General features: G+C 45.7%; 1 protein-coding gene across 4 annotated transcripts in view; it reads left to right on the top strand.

Moving 5' to 3' along the window:
- The window catches only part of LOC106588927 (cytoplasmic dynein 1 intermediate chain 1), a 129,635-nt gene that overhangs the window by 11,132 nt on the left and 97,588 nt on the right, over positions 1-20,915 (top strand). For 2 of the 4 annotated variants that reach the window (XM_014178483.2, XM_045709255.1), the window contains exons 5-6: positions 4,316-4,375; positions 4,933-5,045. In XM_014178483.2, the coding sequence (XP_014033958.2) occupies positions 4,316-4,375; positions 4,933-5,045 (173 nt within the window). The remainder of the gene's footprint in view (positions 1-4,315; positions 4,376-4,932; positions 5,046-20,915) is intronic. The other 2 variants (XM_045709257.1, XM_045709256.1) reach the window with 1 other exon arrangement.

Below are 20,915 nucleotides of genomic sequence, written 5' to 3'. Positions count from 1 at the left end.
AATGACTAACAAACCCCGGACTAATAAATCAAATACCCTTCTACCTAAACACATACACAAAACACACCCTGAACCACATAAAACAAACACCCCCTGCCACGTCCTGACCAAACTACAATAACAAATAACCCCTTTTACTGGTCAGGACGTGACAATAGTGTTGATGTCTTCACTATTATTCTACAATGTAGAAAAGAGTAAAAATAAAGAAGAACCCTTGATTGAGTAGGTGTGTCCAAACTTTTGACTGGTACCGTATGTCATAGAACTGCTTTCATATAGTGAATGTGATTGTGTACATGTATTGTGCCTTGTGTAATTGCGCTGGTGCAATGTATTGTTGGTTTAAACTGGCATATATGAAAGATGGTAATACAACACAGCTGTTTGTAAAGCTTCTGGCACCCTGTGCCTCATTTCACAGTTATGATTCATTGTGTTGCGTTGTGTGGCATTGTGTCCAACATAATGGGGATTATTTTATATTTGCCCAACCTTTTGGATTCTGCAGAAACAATAATACACATTTCTACACGTTTGCATATCTTCCCATAATCATATAATACCTCATACATTGTGGGTCATCAAGTGTTGTTTTTCCATACATAGTTATTAATCCATTTTCATATTTCCCATGACATGTTGTAAAATGTTGTACATTTGTCCCACCATAACTTAAATGTTATCTTCCTCAAATAGATATTCTGATATTTTGTCAAGAATTTATAACAGGGATATATATATATATATATCGGAAGTCGGAAGTTTACATACACCTTAGCCAAATACATTTAAACTCAGTTTTTCACAATTCCTGACATTTAATCCTAGTAAAGATTCCCTGTCTTGGGTCAGTTAGGATCCCCACTTTATTTTAAGAATGTGAAATGTCAGAATAATAGTAGAGTTATTTATTTCAGCTTTTATTTATTTCGTCAGATTCCCAGTTGGTCAGAAGTTTACATACAGTCAATTTAGTATTTGGTAGCATTGCCTTTAAATTGTTTAACTTGGGTCAAACGTTTCGGGTAGCCTTCCACAAGCTTCCCACAATGAGTTGGGTGAATTTTGTCCCATTCCTCCTGACAGAGCTGGTGTAACTGAGTCAGGTTTGTTGGCTACTCCAACACCTTGACTTTGTCCTTAAGCCATTTTGCCACAACTTTGGAAGCATGCTTTGGGGTCATTGTCCAGTTGGAAGACCATTTGCAACCAAGCTTTAACTTCCTGACTGATGTCTTGAGATGCTGCTTCAATATATCCACGTAATTTTCCATCCACATAATCTTCCATCCTCATGATGCCATCTATTTTGTGAAGTGCACTAGTCCCTCCTGCAGCAAAGCACCCCCACAACATGCTGCTGCCACCCCGTGCTTCACTGTTGGGATGGTGTTCTTCGGCTTGCAAGCCTCCCCCTTTTTCCTCCAAACATAATGATGGTCATTATGGCGAAACAGTTCTATTTTTGTTTCATCAGACCAGAGGACATTTCTCCAAAAAGTATGATCTTTGTCCCCATGTACAGGTGCAAACCGTAGTCTGGCTTTTTTATGGCGGTTTTGGAGCAGTGGCTTCTTCCTTGCTGAGCGGCCTTTCAGGTTATGTCGATATAGGACTCGTTTCACTGTGGATATAGATACTTTTGTACCTGTTTCCTCCAGCATCTTCACAAGGTCCTTTGCTGTTGTTCTGGGATTGATTTGCACTTTTCACACCAAAGTACGTTCATCTCTAGGAGACAGAACGCGTCTCCTTCCTGAGCGGTGTGATGGCTGTGTGGTCCCATGGTGTTTATACTTGCGTACTATTGTTGTACAGATGAACGTGTGAACTTCAGGCGTTTGGAAATTGCTCCCAAGTATGAACCAGACTTGTGGAGGGCTCCAATTCTTTTCTGAGGTCTTGGCTGATTTCTTTTGATTTTCCCATGATGTCAAGCAAAGAGGCACTGAGTTTGAAGGTAGGCCTTGAAATACATCCACAGGTACACCTCCAATTGAGTCAAATTATGTCCATTAGCCTATCAGAAGCTTCTAAAGCCATTACATCATTTTCTGGAATTTTCCAAGCTGTTTAAAGGCACAGTCAACTTAGTGTATGTAAACTTCTGACCCACTGGAATTGTGATACAGTCAAATAATCTGTCTGTAAACAATTGTTGGAAAAATTACTTGTGATGCACAAAGTAGATGTTCTAACCGACTCGCCAAAACTATAGTTTGTTAACAAGAAATTTGTGGAGTGGTTGAAAAACAAGTTTTAATGACTCCAACCTAAGTGTATGTAAACTTCCGACTTCAACTGTATGTGTATATATATATATGTGTATATATATATGTGTGTGTGTGTGTGTGTGTGTGTGTGTGTGTGTGTGTGTGTGTGTGTGTGTGTGTGTGTGTGTGTGTATATATACACTGCTCAAAAAAATAAAGGGAACACTTAAACAACACAATGTAACTCCAAGTCAATCACACTTCTGTGAAATCAAACTGTCCACTTAGGAAGCAACACTGATTGACAATACATTTCACATGCTGTTGTGCAAATGGAATAGACAACAGGTGGATATGATAGGCAATTAGCAAGACACCCCCAATAAAGAAGTGGTTCTGCAGGTGGGGACCACAGACCACTTCTCAGTTCCTATGCTTCCTGGCTGATGTTTTGGTCACTTTTGAATGCTGGCGGTGCTTTCACTCTAGTGGTAGCAGGAGACGGAGTCTACAACCCACACAAGTGGCTCAGGTAGTGCAGCTCATCCAGGATGGCACATCAATGCAAGCTGTGGCAAGAAGGTTTGCTGTGTCTGTCAGCGTAGTGTCCAGAGCATGGAGGCGCTACCAGGAGACAGGCCAGTACATCAGGAGACGTGGAGGAGGCCATAGGAGGGCAACAACCCAGCAGCAGGACCGCTACTTCCGCCTTTGTGCAAGGAGGAGCAGGAGGAGCACTGCCAGAGCCCTGCAAAATGACCTCCAGCAGGCCACAAATGTGCATGTGTCTGCTCAAACGGTCAGAAACAGACTCCATGAGGGTGGTATGAGGGCCCGACGTCCACAGGTGGGGGTTGTGCTTACAGCCCAACACTGTGCAGGACGTTTGGCATTTGCCAGAGAACACCAAGATTGGCAAATTCGCCACTGGCACCCTGTGCTCTTCACAGTTGAAAGCAGGTTCACACTGAGCACGTGACAGACGTGACAGAGTCTGGAGACGCCGTGGAGAACGTTCTGCTGCCTGCAACATCCTCCAGCATGACCGGTTTGGCGGTGGGTCAGTCATGGTCTGGGGTGGCATTTCTTTGGGGGGCCGCACAGCCCTCCATGTGCTCACCAGAGGTAGCCTGACTGCCATTAGGTACCGAGATGAGATCCTCAGACCCCTTGTGAGACCATATGCTGGTGCGGTTGGCCCTAATGCAAGACAATGCTAGACCTCATGTGGCTGGAGTGTGTCAGCAGTTCCTGCAAGAGGAAGGCATTGATGCTATGGACTGGCCCGCCCGTTCCCCAGACCTGAATCCAATTGAGCACATCTGGGACATCATGTCTCGCTCCATCCACCAACGCCACGTTGCACCACAGACTGTCCAGGAGTTGGCGGATGCTTTAGTCCAGGTCTGGGAGGAGATCCCTCAGGAGACCATCTGCCACCTCATCAGGAGCATGCCCAGGCGTTGTGGGGAGGTCATACAGGCATGTGGAGGCCACACACTACTGAGCCTCATTTTGACTTGTTTTAAGGACATTACATCAAAGTTGGATCAGCCTGTAGTGTGGTTTTCCACTTTAATTTTGAGTGTGACTCCAAATCCAGACCTCCATGGGTTGATAAATTGGATTTCCATTGATTATTTTTGTGTGATTTTGTTGTCAGCACATTCAACTATGTAAAGAAAAAAGTATTTAATAAGATTATTTCATTCATTCAGATCTAGGATGTGTTATTTTAGTGTTCCCTTTATTTTTTTGAGCAGTATATATATATAGATAGATATAGATATAGATATAAAATGTTAAAATTTTCCACATTGAATTGCCCAACAGTCATGTCCCCTTGTTAAAACAAATGATTGTTAGTCCTGTGTCTCAATGTCATTGCATGCGTATTTGTGTCTAAAGTTATTCCGTTGTTTGTGTCAGTTCTGTTGGAATTCAGTCAATCAAGGAATTTATTTGAAATTCCAAGTCAAGAATGGAAAAACCCAAATTGAAAAGAAATGGCACTTATCTGTGAGTTACTGCAGTGGCTAACCTCCTAACCTGGCATGTATTCTCCCTTCCCCCCTTGCGCCCCCTGCTGCCCACCCGAGGACCCTGCAGTGGGACTCTGACCCCTCTGTTCTGCAGCTGCAGGCAGACTCCGAGCTAGGGTACTTACCGGTTCCTCTCCTCTCGCTCCTTCTTTTTTTCCTTCTCTCTATCCTTGCTCCTCTTGGGGCTGTGTGGTTCAATCAGAACAACTGTCTGAACACCAGGGGTGTATTCAGAGGTGTGAAACAGGCAGAACATTGCAGATAGAAATGCCATGAACAGAGCTCCTACGTGAGTCCTTACTCTACATGTCATATTGACATGTCTGCTCTACGCAGGTGTGCAACTTTCACTGGGAACGGGGGGGACGCATTCTTAAATTGCATTTATTATTGGAATGTGATACTTAAACGAGGCCACGGTGTGCTTTAGGACCATGCGGACGCCCCTGAGCGGTCGGGTAGGCTGTTTTGGAGTGTTTATCCCCCACTACTAAAACCAAGGTTGCACCCCTGGCTCTACGCAACATGTTTCACATCTCTCACATCTCTGAATGTTCCACAACATTGTGCCCTACTGAATGAAGGTACTGCAGACATAAAAGGAGTGACTCACCATATTAAATGTCCCAGTGTAATGCTCTGTGACCCACTACTTCCTGTCTGTCTCCATCCAGGCGCAGGATGCATAGACTGGGGGCGTCTAAGATCACACAGGTAGACTTCCTACCCAGAGAGGTGGTGTCGTACTGCAAAGAGACTCAGACGACCATCATCCATCTGTCTGAGGGTGAGCGTGTGCGAGTGTGTGCGTGCCTGTGAGTGCATTCGTGTGAGTGCGTGCCTGTGAGCTCCCTCTCTATAACCTTCTCTCTGAAAAAACAACACACCCTCTACAGTTCAACACTTTTAAATGTTTTTATGATTCTATTAAAACCATATGAAAGCAGAGTCCACATTGATCTGATCGTCATTACTGCTGTAGTGGGCTTTACCACCTGCTTTGAAAACCTGGAGCGCTTTAAATCCATTTGATCGACGCAGCCCTCCATTTCCTGAGAGAGGGAGGGAGGGAGGGAGGGGGAGAGAGAGAGCGAGAGAGACAGAGCAGGAGGAGGCTTTTTTAAAAGAGATGCCTGCCTGCCTGCTTGTCAGTGTCTACTCTAGCTGCCAGAGTTAGAGAGAACAGACACCACATTGACTGCTCTAGGTGGAAGCAGACTGATTGTCTGGGGGTAATACAAGATGGCTGCCACTGTCAGAGGAGAGGAGCATCACCTGGAATTGTGCCTGACTCTCTATCTTCCTCTGTCTGCCTGTCTCCTCAGACTTAATGGGAACTGAGACACTACATTTGGATTATGTTAAGTCTGGATTTGGTTTGAAAGAAAATGTTTTGGAATATTTGATACATTTAATGTGAAATTGGTCAATTTAGTTTAATTATACTTGTTTGATAATGTGTTCATTACTTTGTTATAGATATCATTATTCTCAGCACGGTGTGGCTAGGGATTTAGGAACTCTTTGTCATCCACGTAATTTCACATTCACAACAAAATAAGTTGTTTTAGCTACTGCTTTGTGACCAACAGTTTTCCCTTAGTATGTTCGTCGTTATTATTAACATGTGCTGGGATATAATACTCAACCCAATCATATTTAAAGCATCTCATTTCAATTATTTTAGAAATGTAGGGCCTTGTTAAAAAGGAGGCCACACAGAGCCCTGCTAATTTGATTGCTTCCTCCAGAACTCTCCGAAAACGATAGGGAGAGAGAGAGGAGAGATCGAGAGAGAAGGAGAGACGAGAAAGTGGGAGAGAGAGAAGGAGAGGAGGAGACAAAGAGAGAGCACTAAACATATCCATATGGACCAAGCCCATAACAATGCCTGCATAGTGTTAGCATTTGTATACCACTGTGGTAGCTAGCCGTAATGTAAAGCATCGGTTCTATCACCCTTATATAGCCCTGCTCTGGTCCTCCTTACCTTACCCCCCCCTTCACTTTTTTTCTCCTTCTCCGGGTTCCTTGATCCCTCTGTTGGCTCCAGCTGGTGGCCATGTGATCTCAGACTTCCTGTCATTATAATGGATGTGTTTTTATTCTTTCCACTTCCTTGAAGCCTGATCAGAATTAAAAAGGCTGTTTGGAATTTCCTGTCAAGGCTGGATCATTTATTCAGCAAGTGCAACTGCTGACAGACCCTTTGATTGGCCGTTGCGCCGTGCAGTAGGGAGAGGTGTGTGTGTGTGTGTCGTGGGTCGACATCTGTAAGCTAGCGCAGGTTGTCCGTGGGGAGGTGACCTCGGCCTTAGGAGACCCTGCAGTGGAGGAGATGTGAGAGGGTCTGAGTAGGTTACTCTGGCCACCTGCTACATAACAGGGTTCGCTCCTGACTGTGTGCTTGTTCAGGCAACGCCAGGAGTTCCTCTCGCTGATTGGTAAACAGACACTGCACGTGTTGGCCGCGTTCTCCGTTAGCTGGCGTTCTCCGTGGTTAGAACCGGGGTCAGACAGGTGCTGCTTGGTCTTGGAACTGGGTTCTGATGTTCTAGGTGCGGCGGTGGAATATTGGAATGTTCTTAGAATTTCTCGCTGGTGTTGGAGGCGATTATGACTTGACCCCTTGTGCCAAACAGTGGTCGTTCCGAACCATTGCTCAGACAGATTAGGCAGGGCTGTCTTTAAGTGTTTTCAGATCTAGAGTACTGTAATGCCTCCCCAAGGGTTTGTGTGAATTACAGTGTCAGGGTGATTATGTGGGTGGGTGAAAGAATGGTCAAAACTGGTCATGCTCTGGAGGTGCAGAAACTCAGAATTAAGATATTATGAAATATTCTCATTCATTCTTCCTCTCTCTCTCATTCTCTCTCTCTCTCGCTCTCATTCTCTCTCTCTCATTCTCTCTCCATCTCTCTGCCCTCTGGGCCTGTGAAAGGCCTTATGATCCGGGTCGGCAAGCCGAACAGTTCAGCCTAATTTCCCTGGGCTGGTGTCTCTGTGTTGTGTTAAAACTGATGTTTCTGGGAAAAGAGAGACAGAGACAAAGAGAGTGAAAGAGGGATAAACACAGCTGCCGGCTTGCTGGGGGAATAGAGGGGTAATTACGCTTTTTAATTGTGGTGCTGTGTTCTTTTAATTGTGGTGCTGTTGGCCAAGCTAATTCTCTATGGTGTGACCTGGGCTACGTCCCAAATGACACCCTATTCCCCACACAGTGCACTACTTTTGACCAGAGCCCATGGGCTCTCCTTTAGATTTGCTGCTGTTCACGGTTCGGGTGTGCTGGTTTCAAACGATGCGATTGGCCCATGCTGGGGTTCTTACTGTGAGTGGTTGTCAAGACGACTGTGGTGTAACTGATCTTTTTAAGTTGTTGAGTTTTATTGTTATCAGTGAGGCATGGCTGCTGCTCGGCAGTTAAGGGCAGTAGTGGGTCAATGGTTTAACTATGTGTTTCACCAATAAAACATCTGATAGTAGTCAGATCTCATTGGCCTGTCCAGACAACTTATTTATATACGTTTTTTTATTTTGTTTTATACTTATTTTATTATTTGATATGACATTTTATATTGAGTGGCACCAGTAACGGCCCTGAAATGCAGAATATAACAGAAAATATGTCTCTCTTGGTGAAACTGAAGGTCTGTGGAGTTATTGAATTGCCCAGCAATGTCGCAATAAAGGTGGTCTGAATTTGAAGTGTTTGTAAGGCCATGACGATATTCAAAATGGTGGATGTCTGTGTGTGACAGGAACTGAAACTCTTTTCGCTCGCTAATTACTGTGAATGTGGACGGATGACTCAATGATTATCACATTATTTTTCAACGTCTTGAACTCTTGACCGCCCGAATTTCTCAGAGTTCCTACTCCTTCCTTCTCTTCATGTTTGGCCCTGGGGTGTCTTGTTCTGGGTGTCTGGTAGCTGTAGTAGTGTGTGTCTCTCATTTAACTTAATGCAATAAAGCTTTCAATTCCCAAAAGCGCTTTTTCCATAATGACTATGTGTTGTGTGAGCTTTGTGCAGGTCCCCTGACCCATTGAGGGGTCAGCGGATCTGTTTGTCCTTAGTGTGCATTGTGTCACACAATCAGATTAAGGCCTAGTCATTGGAGCTTCATAAAGATGGCTCCAGGTCCTGATTGGCCTCATTATATATATGAATGAGCAGGCTTGTGGTCTGTCTGTATGACTACACATTGCTGGGTGACATAGCAGAGACATACTGTAGCCTTTCCTGTGGACTACAGACTAACAGTTCCCAGCAAACTCAGCTAGGCTACTTTACCATGTTTCTTTGTAGGATTTCACTCATTACTCTTACAGTTACATGCGTGGCTGGCCAGTGTGTTACAGTGTAGGGTGAAGTTGCCCCTAGATGCTGATCTTGGGTCAGTTTAACATTTTCCCCCACTAATAGTCAAGGTTAGGATTGGGGGAGGGGATGCTGGTCCTAGCTCTTTGCCTAGGGGAAACTTCACCCCGTGCGTGTACTATCGTGTTTGGGATCCAGGTAGTGGAATAGCCCTTTAAAGTAGGCGGAAGCAACTAACCACTGATACAAGGTCAGATATTATTTTCCTCCCACTGATAGTTAAGGGTAGCATTTAGAGAAGGGTGATCTGATCCTAGAGCTGTGGTAAAGGGCTACAAGTCTACAGTTGTAAGGGTTTTTCGGCTGTCACCATAGGAGAACCCTTTTTGGTTCCAGGTAAGACCCTTTCCACAGAAGGTTCTACATGGAACCAAAAATGGTTCTCCCTGGAACCAAAAAGGGTTCTTCAAAGGGTTCTCCTATGGGGACAGCCAAATAACCATTTTAGGTTCTAGATAGAACCTAGATCTTTTTTTTAAGAGTTTAGTGAGGTGATTGCCAAGGTGTATGCTGGGAAATCAGTCTCAACATAAACTCAGCAAAAAAATACACGTCCTCACTGTCAACTGTTTATTTTCAGCAAACTTAACATGTGTAAATATCTGTATGAACATAACAAGATTCAAGAACTGAGACATAAACTGAACAAGTTCCACAGACATTTGACTAACAAATGGAATAATGTGTCCCTGAACAAAGGGGGGAACAAAATGTAACAGTCAGTATCTGGTGTGGCCACCAGCTGCATTAAGTACTGCAGTGCATCTCCTCCTCATGGACTGCACCAGATTTGCACGTTCTTGCTGTGAGATGTTACCCCACTCTTCCACCAAGGCACCTGCAAATTCCCGGACATTTCTGGGTGGAATGGCCCTAGCCCTCACCCTCCGATCCAGCAGGTCCCAGACGTGCTCTGACATTCCTGTCTTGCAGGAAATCATGCACAGAACGAGCAGTATGGCTGGTGGAATTGTCATGCTGGAGGGTCATGTCAGGATGAGCCTGCAGGAAGGGTACCACATGAGGGAGGAGGATGTCTTCCCTGTAACGCACAGCGTTGAGATTGCCTGCAATGACAACAAGCTCAGTCCGATGATGCTGTGACACACCGCTCCAGACCATGATGGACCCTCCACCTGCAAATCGATCCTGCTCCAGAATACAGGCCTCGGTGTAACGCTCATTCCTTCAACGATAAACGCGAATCCAACCATCACCCCTGGTGAGACAAAACTGCGACTCGTCAGTGAAGAGCACTTTTTGCAAGTCCTGTCTGGTCCAGCGATGGTGGGTTTGTGCCCATAGGCGACGTTGTTGCCGGTGATGTCTGTCTGGTGAGGACCTGCCTTACAACAGGCCTACAAGCACTCAGTCCAGCCTATTGCAGACAGTCTGAGCACTGATGGAGGGATTGTGCGTTCCTGGTGTAACTCGGGCAGTTGTTGTTGCCATCCTGTACCTGTCCCGCAGGTGTGATGTTCGGATGTACCGATCCAGTACAGATGTTGTTACACGTGGTCTGCCACTGTGAGGACGATCAGCTGTCCGTCCTGTCTCCCTGTAGCGCTGTCTTAGGCGTCTCACAGTACGGACATTGCAATTTATTTCCCTGGCCACATCTGCAGTCCTCATGCCTCCTTGCAGCATGCCTAAGGCAAGTTCGAGCAGATGAGTAGGGACCCTGGGCATCTTTCTTTTGGTGTTTTTCAGAGTCAGTAGAAAGGCATCTTCAATGTCCTAGATTTTCATAACTGTGACTTTAATTGTCTACAGTCTGTTAGCTGTTAGTGTCTTAACGACCGTTCCACAGGTGCATGTTCATTAATTATTTATGGTTCATTGAACAAGCATGGGGAAACTGTTTAAACCCTTTACAATAAAGATCTGTGAAGTTTGTTTGGATTTTTACAAATTATCTTTGAAAGACAGGGTCCTGAAAAAGGGCCGTTTATGTTTTTGCTGAGTTTAGTTCCAGTCAGTCAGCCCAGGGCCCGTATTCACAAAGAGTCTCCAAGTGCTGATCTAGGATCAGTTTAGCCTTTTTAGATCATAATGAATGAGATTTATAAGAACAAGTGAGATCTGATCTATACTCTTAGAAAAAATGTGCTATTGTTACGAATCCCTTTGGCCCTGCAGTCTAGGGGGGATGGAGACGAGACCGTAACATAACTCATGCAAATTATAACAGTGAAAAAGTAACAGTGAGAACAAATAACCACAGACAACTTAAATTTACCGTCAAACACTAATGGTTTATTTCTAAACACACAGTAATGGGGTGTGAGAAAAGGGGCTGAGCTGGACCCAAGGAAAGAAACAATCCAAAAACACCCCTAAAATAGGCTAGTCTATTTCAATAACAGCTAGCTAACTAACCAAAAATACAGTGGGTGGTCCGCCTAGTTCTTACCAGGATATTTAAACAACAATTACCTACGGGTAGTGTATGCCCATGGGCGACTTGTCTTGGTACCCCTTTTCCCACCAACAAACAAACATGCACCACAACAAAACAATACTCACAGGTACCGGACAAATGTGACATGTAATGGGCAACACAAACGAGCGATCTGCATAGAGACAGAGAGAGATATAGATAGCGAGAGCTTGAGACAGACAGAGAGGGATATGTATGTATGTATGTATGTATGTATATATATATATATATATATATATATATATAGCGAGAACTTGAGACAGAGAGATTTAACACAAAGAGATCGAGCTCACAGAGAGAGATTGAACTCCAGAGAGAGAGATTGACTGGGGTTTTAAACCAAGGGAAAGGGATGTGATAGGGTAATGAAAAAGGAGCAGGTGTCTTCTGATTGATGACTGATTGGTGACTGATTGGTGAATGATTGCCACCTGTGAGGAGGAGAAGGAGAGAAAAGAAATACACATACAGGATACACATTACCTGTATCCTTAACAGCTATCTAGAACCAGAAAGGGTTCTTTGGCTGTCACAATAGGATAACCCTTTGAATAACCCATTTTGGTTCCAGGTAGAACCCTTTTTGGTTCCATATAGAACCCTTTACACAGAACCAAAAAGGGTTCTCCCAAGGGATACAGCCGCAGAACCCTTTTGGAAGCCTTTTTTGTAAGAGTGTAGATCAGCCCTCCTGCTCTGAGATGCTTTTAGAATACGGGCCAAGATCTCTCTCTCTCTCCACCCCTCCCCTCTCTTTGAGGTTAGTCCCCCTCTCACTCACCCTGAGCCCAGCCTAACCAACACAACCAGGAAGGGACTGTGGGAAGGCCAGAGCGCTGACACAGCACTCCATCCACTGTTCGCCCTCTTTGCTGATTTCCATCAGGGATATAAGTATCCATTTTAAACGTATTAAAAAGGAACCCTTCACGGCTGAATGACTGTGGGTGTGTGTGTGGGTGTGTGTGTGTGTCCGCGTTCGTGAATGTGTTATGCGCTTTTGCCTGATAGGTTTGGACCAGGATCAGTTTGACTTAGGCTCAGTAAGGGCCCAGGTCCAGCCCAGTCCATTCCAAAGCCCAGGCATTGGTTTTGCCCAACGGTGCCTTACAAGGCTAGTATTGAGCCGCAGTGGAAAGATGGCCAGAGAGAGAGCTCCCGAGTGGTGCAGCGGTCTAAGGCACTGCATCGGCAGCGTAGCCTAGTGGTGAGAGCATTGGACTAGTAACCGAAAGGTTGCAAGTTTGAATCCCCGAGCTGACAAGGTACAAGTCTGTCGTTCTGCCCCTGAACAAGGCAGTTAGCCCACTGTTCCTAGGCCGTCATTGAAAATAAGAATTTGTTCTTAACTGACTTGCCTAGTTAAATAAAGGTAAAATAAAAATCTCAGTGCCAGAGGCGTCACTACAGACACCCTGGTTCGATTCCAGGCTGTATCACAACCAACCGTGATTGGGAGTCCCATAGGGTGGCGCACAATTGGCACAGTGTCGTCCGGGATTGGCCGGTGTAGGCCGTCATTGTAAATAATAAGTTGTTCTGAACTGACTTCCCGAGTTAAATAAAGGTTCACTTCAATGGGCTAGCGTCCCACCTGCGGGACACAGCCAGTGAAATATCAGGGCGGCAAATTCAAAAACAACAAAATGTCATAATTCAACTTTCTCAAACATACAACTATTTTACACCATTTTAAAAATACACTTCTCCTTGATGTAACCACATTGTCCGATTTCAAAAAGGCTTTACAGCGAAAGCAAAACATTAGATTATGTTAGGAGAGTACATAGACAAAAATAATCACACAGCCATTTTCCAAGCAAGGACATGTGTCAATAAAACCCAAAACACAGCTAAATGAAGCACTAACCTTTTGACGATCTTCATCAGATGACACTCCTAGGACATTATGTTACACAATATATGTATGTTTTGTTCGATAACGTTCATATTTATATCCAAAAACAGCATTTTACATTGGCGCGTGATGTTCAGAAAATGTATTCCCACCAAAACATCCGGTGAATGTGCACATCAATTCACAAAAATACTCATCATAAACGTTGACAAAATATATAACAATTATTTAAAGAATTATAGATAGACTACCCCTGGATGCAACCGCTGTATCAGATTTTAAAATAGCTTTACGGAGAAAGCACATTTTTCAATATTCTGAGGACATAGCTCAGCCATCACGGTGAGCTATTCAGACACCCGCCAAGTTCGGGGCAACCTAAACTCAGAATTAGTATTAGAAATATTCTCTTACCTTTGCTGCTCTTCGTCAGAATGCACTCCCAGGACTGCTACTTCCACAAGAAATGTTGTTTTTGTTCTAAATAATCCATATTTATGTACAAATACCTCCGTTTTGTTCGTGCGTACAGATCACTTATCCAAAGGCATAATGCGCGAGCGCGGAATGAGAGACGAAAAGTCAAAATGTTCCATTACCGTACTTAGAAGCATGTCAAACGCTGTTTAAAATCAATCTTTATGGTATATTTAACGTAAAATTGCGATAATATTCCAACCGGACAATAGCATATTCATTCAAGAAGAAAAAGAAGGAACGGCGTGCTCCCGTGACCGCGCATATCCAATCCTTTTGTTGCCAGGCAGACCACTCAGTAACTGAGCTCCTATTATCTGCCCAGTGGCAGGAGAATGCTCAATCCACTTTCTGAAGGCTTTAGACAGCCAATGGAAGCCTTAGGAAGTGCAACGTCCCCCACAGACACTGTAGCTTCGATAGAGAATCAAAAGAAGAACTACAATTCTCAGACTTTCCACTTCCTGCTTGGAATTTTCTCAGGTTTTTGCCTGCCATATGAGTTCTGTTATACTCACAGACACCATTCAAACAGTTTTAGAAACTTCAGAGTGTTTTCTATCCAAATCCACTAATAATATGCATATTCTAGTTTCTGGGCCAGAGTAGTAACCTGTTTAAATTGGGTACGTTTTTCATCCGGCCGTGAAAATACTGCCCCCTAGCCCAGAGAGGTTAAATAAAAAAAAGAGATAATGAGGGAGCAGTAGAGAGAAGAGTAGTTTGGTCCATGGCTGCCGGGAGACTTAAAATGTGCCTTGATAAGTGCAGTTTCTTCTACACTGGGTGGATGTTACCACTCTGGAAACCACCTCAACTGGGTTACAAGTTGACAGGGTCAAGTGTGTGTGTGTGTGTGTGTGTGTGTGTGTGTGTGTGTGTGTGTGTGTGTGTGTGTGTGTGTGTGTGTGTGTGTGTGTGTGTTTTCTGTCTTCATGCTTTCCTACAGCATTGTTCTGGACCATTAGCTCCCAGGGACTGTATTGTTTGTGTGTGTGTGTCTCTGCATGTGTGTAGAAGGGGTTTCGTTCATTCGTAGTGATACACTTGCTGATTGTTGTTTTTGTACAGTTGTGCTTTTCTCTGGCTTGTGGTGGTCTGGTGTTGGCTGGCTGGCTTGTGGTGGTCTGGTGTTGGCTGGCTGGCTTGTGGTGGTCTGGTGTTGGCTGGCTGGCTTGTGGTGGTCTGGTATTGGCTGGCTGGCTTGTGGTGGTCTGGTGTTGGCTGGCTGGCTTGTGGTGGTCTGGTGTTGGCTGGCTGGCTTGTGGTGGTCTGGTAATGGCTGGCTGGCTTGTGGTGGTCTGGTAATGGCTGGCTGGCTTGTGGTGGTCTGGTATTGGCTGGCTTGTGGTGGTCTGGTAATGTCCTTTTTCTTTTATTTTATCTAGGGCATATTAAAATGTTTGTTTGTTTTACTGTCTGTTACCTCCTTAAACAGCTCAACTCACAGGTCCAGCTTTTGAGGTGCCCTTCGCTGTCGAATAGGATATCTCCGCTACTCCTGGGCTTCCGGTGGTGGGCCAGGTTCGGGTGGAAGGTCAGGCTCTGTCTCTCCCGTACGTCCACAGTCAGGAGAATAGTCCTGGGGGTCGTTATTGTTCTTGTTCTCTCGGCATGTCTCTGCTGGGGCGTTGGACCGTAGCAGATGATCCACATGAACGTTGAGCTGGCGATGACCAATTTGGACTTGGTAAGTCAAAAGTCCTCTGCGTTGCAAGATCACACCTGAGTTCCACAGGCGCTTGAGGTGTCTGAAGTCACGTACCATCACCCTCTCTCCCTCTTTGAATTCTCTGACAGTCTTTGAGTGTCTGTCATGAGATTTCTTCTGCTGTAGCTGGTGCTTTGCCACAGTGCTTGACAAGTCTGGTTTCAACAATGTCAGGCGGGTACGTGGTTGGCGTTTCAGAAACAGTTCAGCTGGTGTACATTCCGTTACTGTGTGTGGTGTGTTACGGTAAGTAAACAGGAACCGGGGAAGCCTTTGGTGGGTGGACACAGACTGAACCTCGAGTCTAGTCCAGGCCTTCTTAAAGGTTTGCACGCCTCTCTCCGCTTGATGCTGGATGGTAAGGTGGTGACAGGATGTGCCTTACTCCGTTGTTCTTGAGAAACATTTCAAAATCGTTTGACGTGAAAGGAGGGCCGTTGTCCAATACGAGATCCTTGACTAGTCCAAAGGATGCGAACAGGTGTCTGAGAAGATTGATGGTCTTCTCAGCTGTGGACAGTTGAGTAGGGAACACTTCCATTCACTTGGAATGGACATCGACGATAACAAGGAAATGTTGCTTGTCAATCTCGCCGTAATCCACATGGATGCTTTCCCATGGTGTAGCAGCCCACGACCATGGATGCAGAGGTGCAGCAGCAGGCTTGTTGCGGACAGCTTCACAAGGTGAGCAGTGGCCTACATGCTGTTGAATGTCCTGATCCAGTCCAGGCCATCACAGATAACTGCGGGCGAGTGCTTTCATTCAAGTGATCCCTGGATGTCCCTCATGCAGGTCAGATAGCAGTCTCCTCTGGAATTTGTGAGGTACCACCACCCTTGATCCCCACAGAACACATCCTTGATCAGTGGACAACTGGTCTTTCTTGTCGATGAATGGACGAAGGTTATCGTCATTTACGAAGGTTGGCCAACCGCCTAATGTTAAGTCCAAGACTTTGGAAAGCACTGGGTCTTTCCTCGTTTCCTCTGCTCTGAAGCAGATATGGGCAGTTCGTCAATGAGAGAGATCTGGAAGACTGCTCTATCATCTTCACTGTCGGAGTCACTATTGCATGGTAGTCTTGACAGTGCATCTGCATTTGCGTGATCACTGGATCGTCTGTACTCAATCTCGTAGTCGTAGGCTAGCAATATCAGAGCCCAACGTTGCATTCAAAGTGCAGCAAGGGTTGGTATAGCTGATTTTGGTCCAAGGATGGCCAACAGAGGCTTGTGATCTGTCAGCAGTTGGAGCTTTCTTCCGTAGAGGTATTTGTGAAACTTCTTCACTCCGAATATTATGCTCAGGGCTTCCTTCTCAATTTCAGCATAATTCTTCTCACTTGGTGACAGAGTCCGTGATGCAAATGCAATAGGGTGTTCTTCACCTGACGGTAGAACATGTGAGATGACGACTCCTACTCCGTATGGAGATGCATCACACACGAGTCTCAGCTTCATCTCTGTGTTGTAGTGGGCAAGCCACTTGCTCTTTAGCAGACGCAGTTTGCAAGTCTTGAATGCTTCTTCGCATTGTGGGGACCAATTCCACTTTGTATCGGCCTGCAGCAGTTGGTGAAGCGGATGCAACAATGTGGACAAGTTTTCCACAAACTTTCCGTAATAGTTCATGAGCCCCAAAAATGACCTCAGCTCCTGAGATATTTGTGGGTGCTGGTACGTTTACGATTGCTTCCACTTGCTGTTGGTTGGGTGCAGGCCTTGTGCATCAATCTTGTATCCGAGATACTCCACTGAGTCCTGGAGGAACTCAACTTGCTGTGTTTCATTCTCACTCCGTATTTCTCCAGTCTTGACATCACTTTGTCCAGCACTACAAGGTGCTCTCCAATGGTTGGTGCTGACACGAGGATGTCGTCCATGAAGCACACAACGTTGTCTATACCGTCCAAGATCTGATCCATTGTGTGTTGGAATATCGCTGGAGCTGTCGAGATTCCATAGGCCAAGCGATTGAATCTGAATAGCCCCTTGTGGTTATTGATGGTCAGATACTGTTCTGACTCCAGATCCAGCTTCAGTTGCTGATAAGTGAATGCCAGGTACAGCTTACTGAAAACCTTCGCCCCAGCTAGAGTGGCAAACAGATCTTCAGTGTTTGGTAGTGGATATTCCTCTGGTAGTATGCAGCGATTTACTGTGACCTTGTAGTCTCCGCACATTCTGACGGTCTTGTCTTTCTTTGGGACTACAACGATCGGAGCGGCCCAGTCGCTCCTCGCTACTTTCGTGATTATGTTATTCTTCTGTAGACGGTCCAGTTCCTTCTCTACTGCTTCCTTAAGAGCATAGGGAACTGGATGTGGTTTGTGAAAGATAGGCTTGGTTCCTTCTTGCACTCTGACTTTTGCTGTGAAGTCTTGTATTTCGCCGTAGCCATCTTTGAAAAGTTCTTTGTGCTTCTCCAGCATGTTAGTGAGTGTAGCCTGACTCACTGGTTTGTCATTTGTCAGACTGAAGATTTCTCCCCAGTTCAACTTGATCTTTTGTAGCCAGTTTCTGCCTAGCAAGGCTGATTTTTCTCCTTTAACAATGACAAGAGGTAGCGTCTACTCCTTCCCCTCATACCGGACTGGTACCTGGATCTGCCCTAACACAGGAATAGTGTCACCAGTGTATGAAGAAAGGCGGCTGGACGCTGGCTGAAGAGGACACTCTTTCAGTTTTTCTTTGTAGAGTCTCTCTGGAACCAGAGATACAGACGCTCCGGTGTCCAGCTGCATTTGTACTGGTTTTCCTGCTAACTCCATGCTGAGATAGATTCCATCTTTTTGTTGTTGAGCTGTGCACACTGTGAACAGTTCCAATACTGTTTCAGTTGTACCTTCCTCTTCTTGTGCTGCGTCTGACACTTTGTGCGCTCTTGCTGTGCGTTTTGGAGCTTTACACACTCTCTGTAAATGTCCAACCTTTCCACAATTGTGGCACTTTTCATTTTGGAATCGACATTCACTGTGCTGACGATTTATCTCCCCACATCTGTAGCAACTTGGCTTAGACCTTTGAGATGTGGGCTGCTTTGTTCTTGTGTAACCTTGAGGACGGGACTGAGAAAAGTGTGACTTTTGTGAGCCTTTTTCACCACGTGCATCACTGACCTTGTGAACACCTTTCTGACGTTCTGCATGTCCCGATAGCTCAATAGTATCCCTGTGGGCAAGCTCGAGTCCAAGTGCGATATCACAGGCTTTCTTAAAGGTCAGGTCCTTCTCTGACAGAAGCCTTCTGTGATATGCTTCACCTGTGAGACCACATACAAACTTGTCTCGAAGAGCATCATCAAGAAAATGTGCAAACTCACATGTACTTGCCAGCCTTTTCAAAGCAAGGATGTAGTCAGCCATGGTTTCCCCTTGACTCTGGTGACGTTGGTAAAATCTGAAACGTTCCGCAATGAGAATTTGCTTAGGCTTGAAATGCCTTGAAAGAGTTTCAGTCAGTTCTGCATAGGTCAACTCCACTGCTTTTATTGGTTCAATGAGACCTTTCAGCAATCCATACTCAGTTGGACCCAAAACACTGAGAAATACGTCTGCTTTCTTTTCATCTTTGATTTCATTTGCAGCCAGCCAACGCTCAAAACGCTCCAAATAGGAATCAAAATCCTCTTTTGTTGCCTCAAACTCTGGTACTGGACCAATGGTTGCCATTTTCACAGTTAGTTGTTCAGTTTCCTCATTCCTTGTATTCCTTAATTTTCTTAATTTTCATCTAATTCTTCACTTCAGACGTTTCTGCAATTACTTCATTCACTGCACTCATTTGTAATAAAGTACACACCGTGTTACGTTTCTTCTTCCTTTTTTTTCTTGACAATATTTCTCCACTGAGATCGCCTCATTTCAATGGGTTCAATGACAGTTTATTTCATTTAACCACCAGAGGGCAGTGTTGCTATTCTGGACTCCAAAAGTCTTGCTACTTGGCAGCTCCTGAATACTGTACCTACTAGCGAAGGAAAATAAAAAATATCTGACGAATGACATAATTCTTTTGAGTTTCATTACTCACGCAACATTCTTCCCTTCAAGCAATGTCCGTTTAAGAAGTTTAATCACCTCGTCGCCAATGTAATATTTGTGTTGTGGAGAAATGACCAGGCAAGAGACTGGAGTACAGTTAGTTTTCGTTTAGTCAAAACCTGTCTTGCTCTACAGCCCCCGGCACAATAGTAGTGTAGTAACGTAACACTGCCGTAATACATTACTGCTTAGTAACAGCATAGTAACTAATATAAACAGATGTAGATCCCAGATACTACAGTGGTCTGGTATTGGCTGGCTGGCTTGTGGTGGTCTGGTAATGGCTGGCTGGCTGGCTGGCTGGCTTGTGGTGGTCTGGTTATTAGTGGCTGGCTGGCTTGTGGTGGTCTGGTAATGGCTGGCTTGTGGTGGTCTGGTAATGGCTGGCTTGTGGTGGTCTGGTAATTAGTGGCTGGCTGGCTTGTGGTGGTCTGGTAATTAGTGGCTGGCTGGCTTGTGGTGGTCTGGTAATTAGTGGCTGGCTGGCTGGCTTGTGGTGGTCTGGTAATTAGTGGCTGGCTGGCTTGTGGTGGTCTGGTAATTAGTGGCTGACTGGCTGGCTGGCTTGTGGTGGTCTGGTAATTAGTGGCTGACTGGCTGGCTGGCTTGTGGTGGTCTGGTAATTAGTGGCTGACTGGCTGGCTGGCTTGTGGTGGTCTGGTAATTAGTGGCTGACTGGCTGGCTGGCTTGTGGTGGTCTGGTAATTAGAGGCTGACTGGCTGGCTGGCTTGTGGTGGTCTGGTAATTAGTGGCTGACTGGCTGGCTGGCTTGTGGTGGTCTGGTAATTAGTGGCTGACTGGCTGGCTGGCTTGTGGTGGTCTGTTAATTAGTGGCTGGCTGGCTGGCTTGTGGTGGTCTGGTAATTAGTGGCTGGCTGGCTTGTGGTGGTCTGGTAATTAGTGGCTGGCTGGCTGGCTGGCTGGCTTGTGGTGGTCTGGTAATTAGTGGGGCTGGCTGGCTTGTGGTGGTCTGGTAATTAGGCTGGCTGGCTGGCTTGTGGTGGTCTGGTAATTAGTGGCTGGCTGGCTGGCTGGCTGGCTTGTGGTGGTCTGGTAATTAGTGGCTGACTGGCTTGTGGTGGTCTGGTAATTAGTGGCTGGCTGGCTTGTGGTAGTCTGGTAATTAGTGGCTGGCTGGCTTGTGGTAGTCTGGTAATTAGTGGCTGGCTGGTTGGCTTGTGGTGGTCTGGTAATTAGTGGCTGGCTGGTTGGGTTGTGGTGGTCTGGTAATTAGTGGCTGGCTGGTTGTCTTAATGGCTGGCTGGCTGGCTTGTGGTGGTCTGGGAATTAGTGGCTGGCTGGCTTGTGGTGGTCTGGTAATTAGTGGCTGGTTGGCTTGTGGTGGTCTGGTAATTTGTGGCTGGTTGGCTTGTTGTGGTCTGGTAATGGCTGGTTGGCTTGTTGTGGTCTGGTAATGGCTGGCTGGCTTGTGGTGGTCTGGTAATGGCTGGCTGGTTGGCTTGTGGTGGTCTGGTAATTAGTGGCTGGTTGGCTTGTTGTGGTCTGGTAATGGCTGGTTGGCTTGTTGTGGTCTGGTAATGGCTGGCTGGCTTGTGGTGGTCTGGTACCTAGTGGCTGGCTGGCTTGTGGTGGTCTGGTAACTAGTGGCTGGCTGGCTTGTGGCGGTCTGGTAATTAGTGGCTGGCTGGCTGGCTTGTGGTGGTCTGGTAATTAGTGGCTGGCTGGCTTGTGGTGGTCTGGTAATTAGTGGCTGGTTGGTTGGCTTGTGGTGGTCTGGTA

This window comes from Salmo salar, chromosome ssa27 (genome assembly GCF_905237065.1).
Source record: "Salmo salar chromosome ssa27, Ssal_v3.1, whole genome shotgun sequence".
NCBI classification, from domain to species: Eukaryota; Metazoa; Chordata; class Actinopteri; order Salmoniformes; family Salmonidae; genus Salmo; species Salmo salar.
This window is presented reverse-complemented; position numbering and strand designations above follow the sequence as displayed.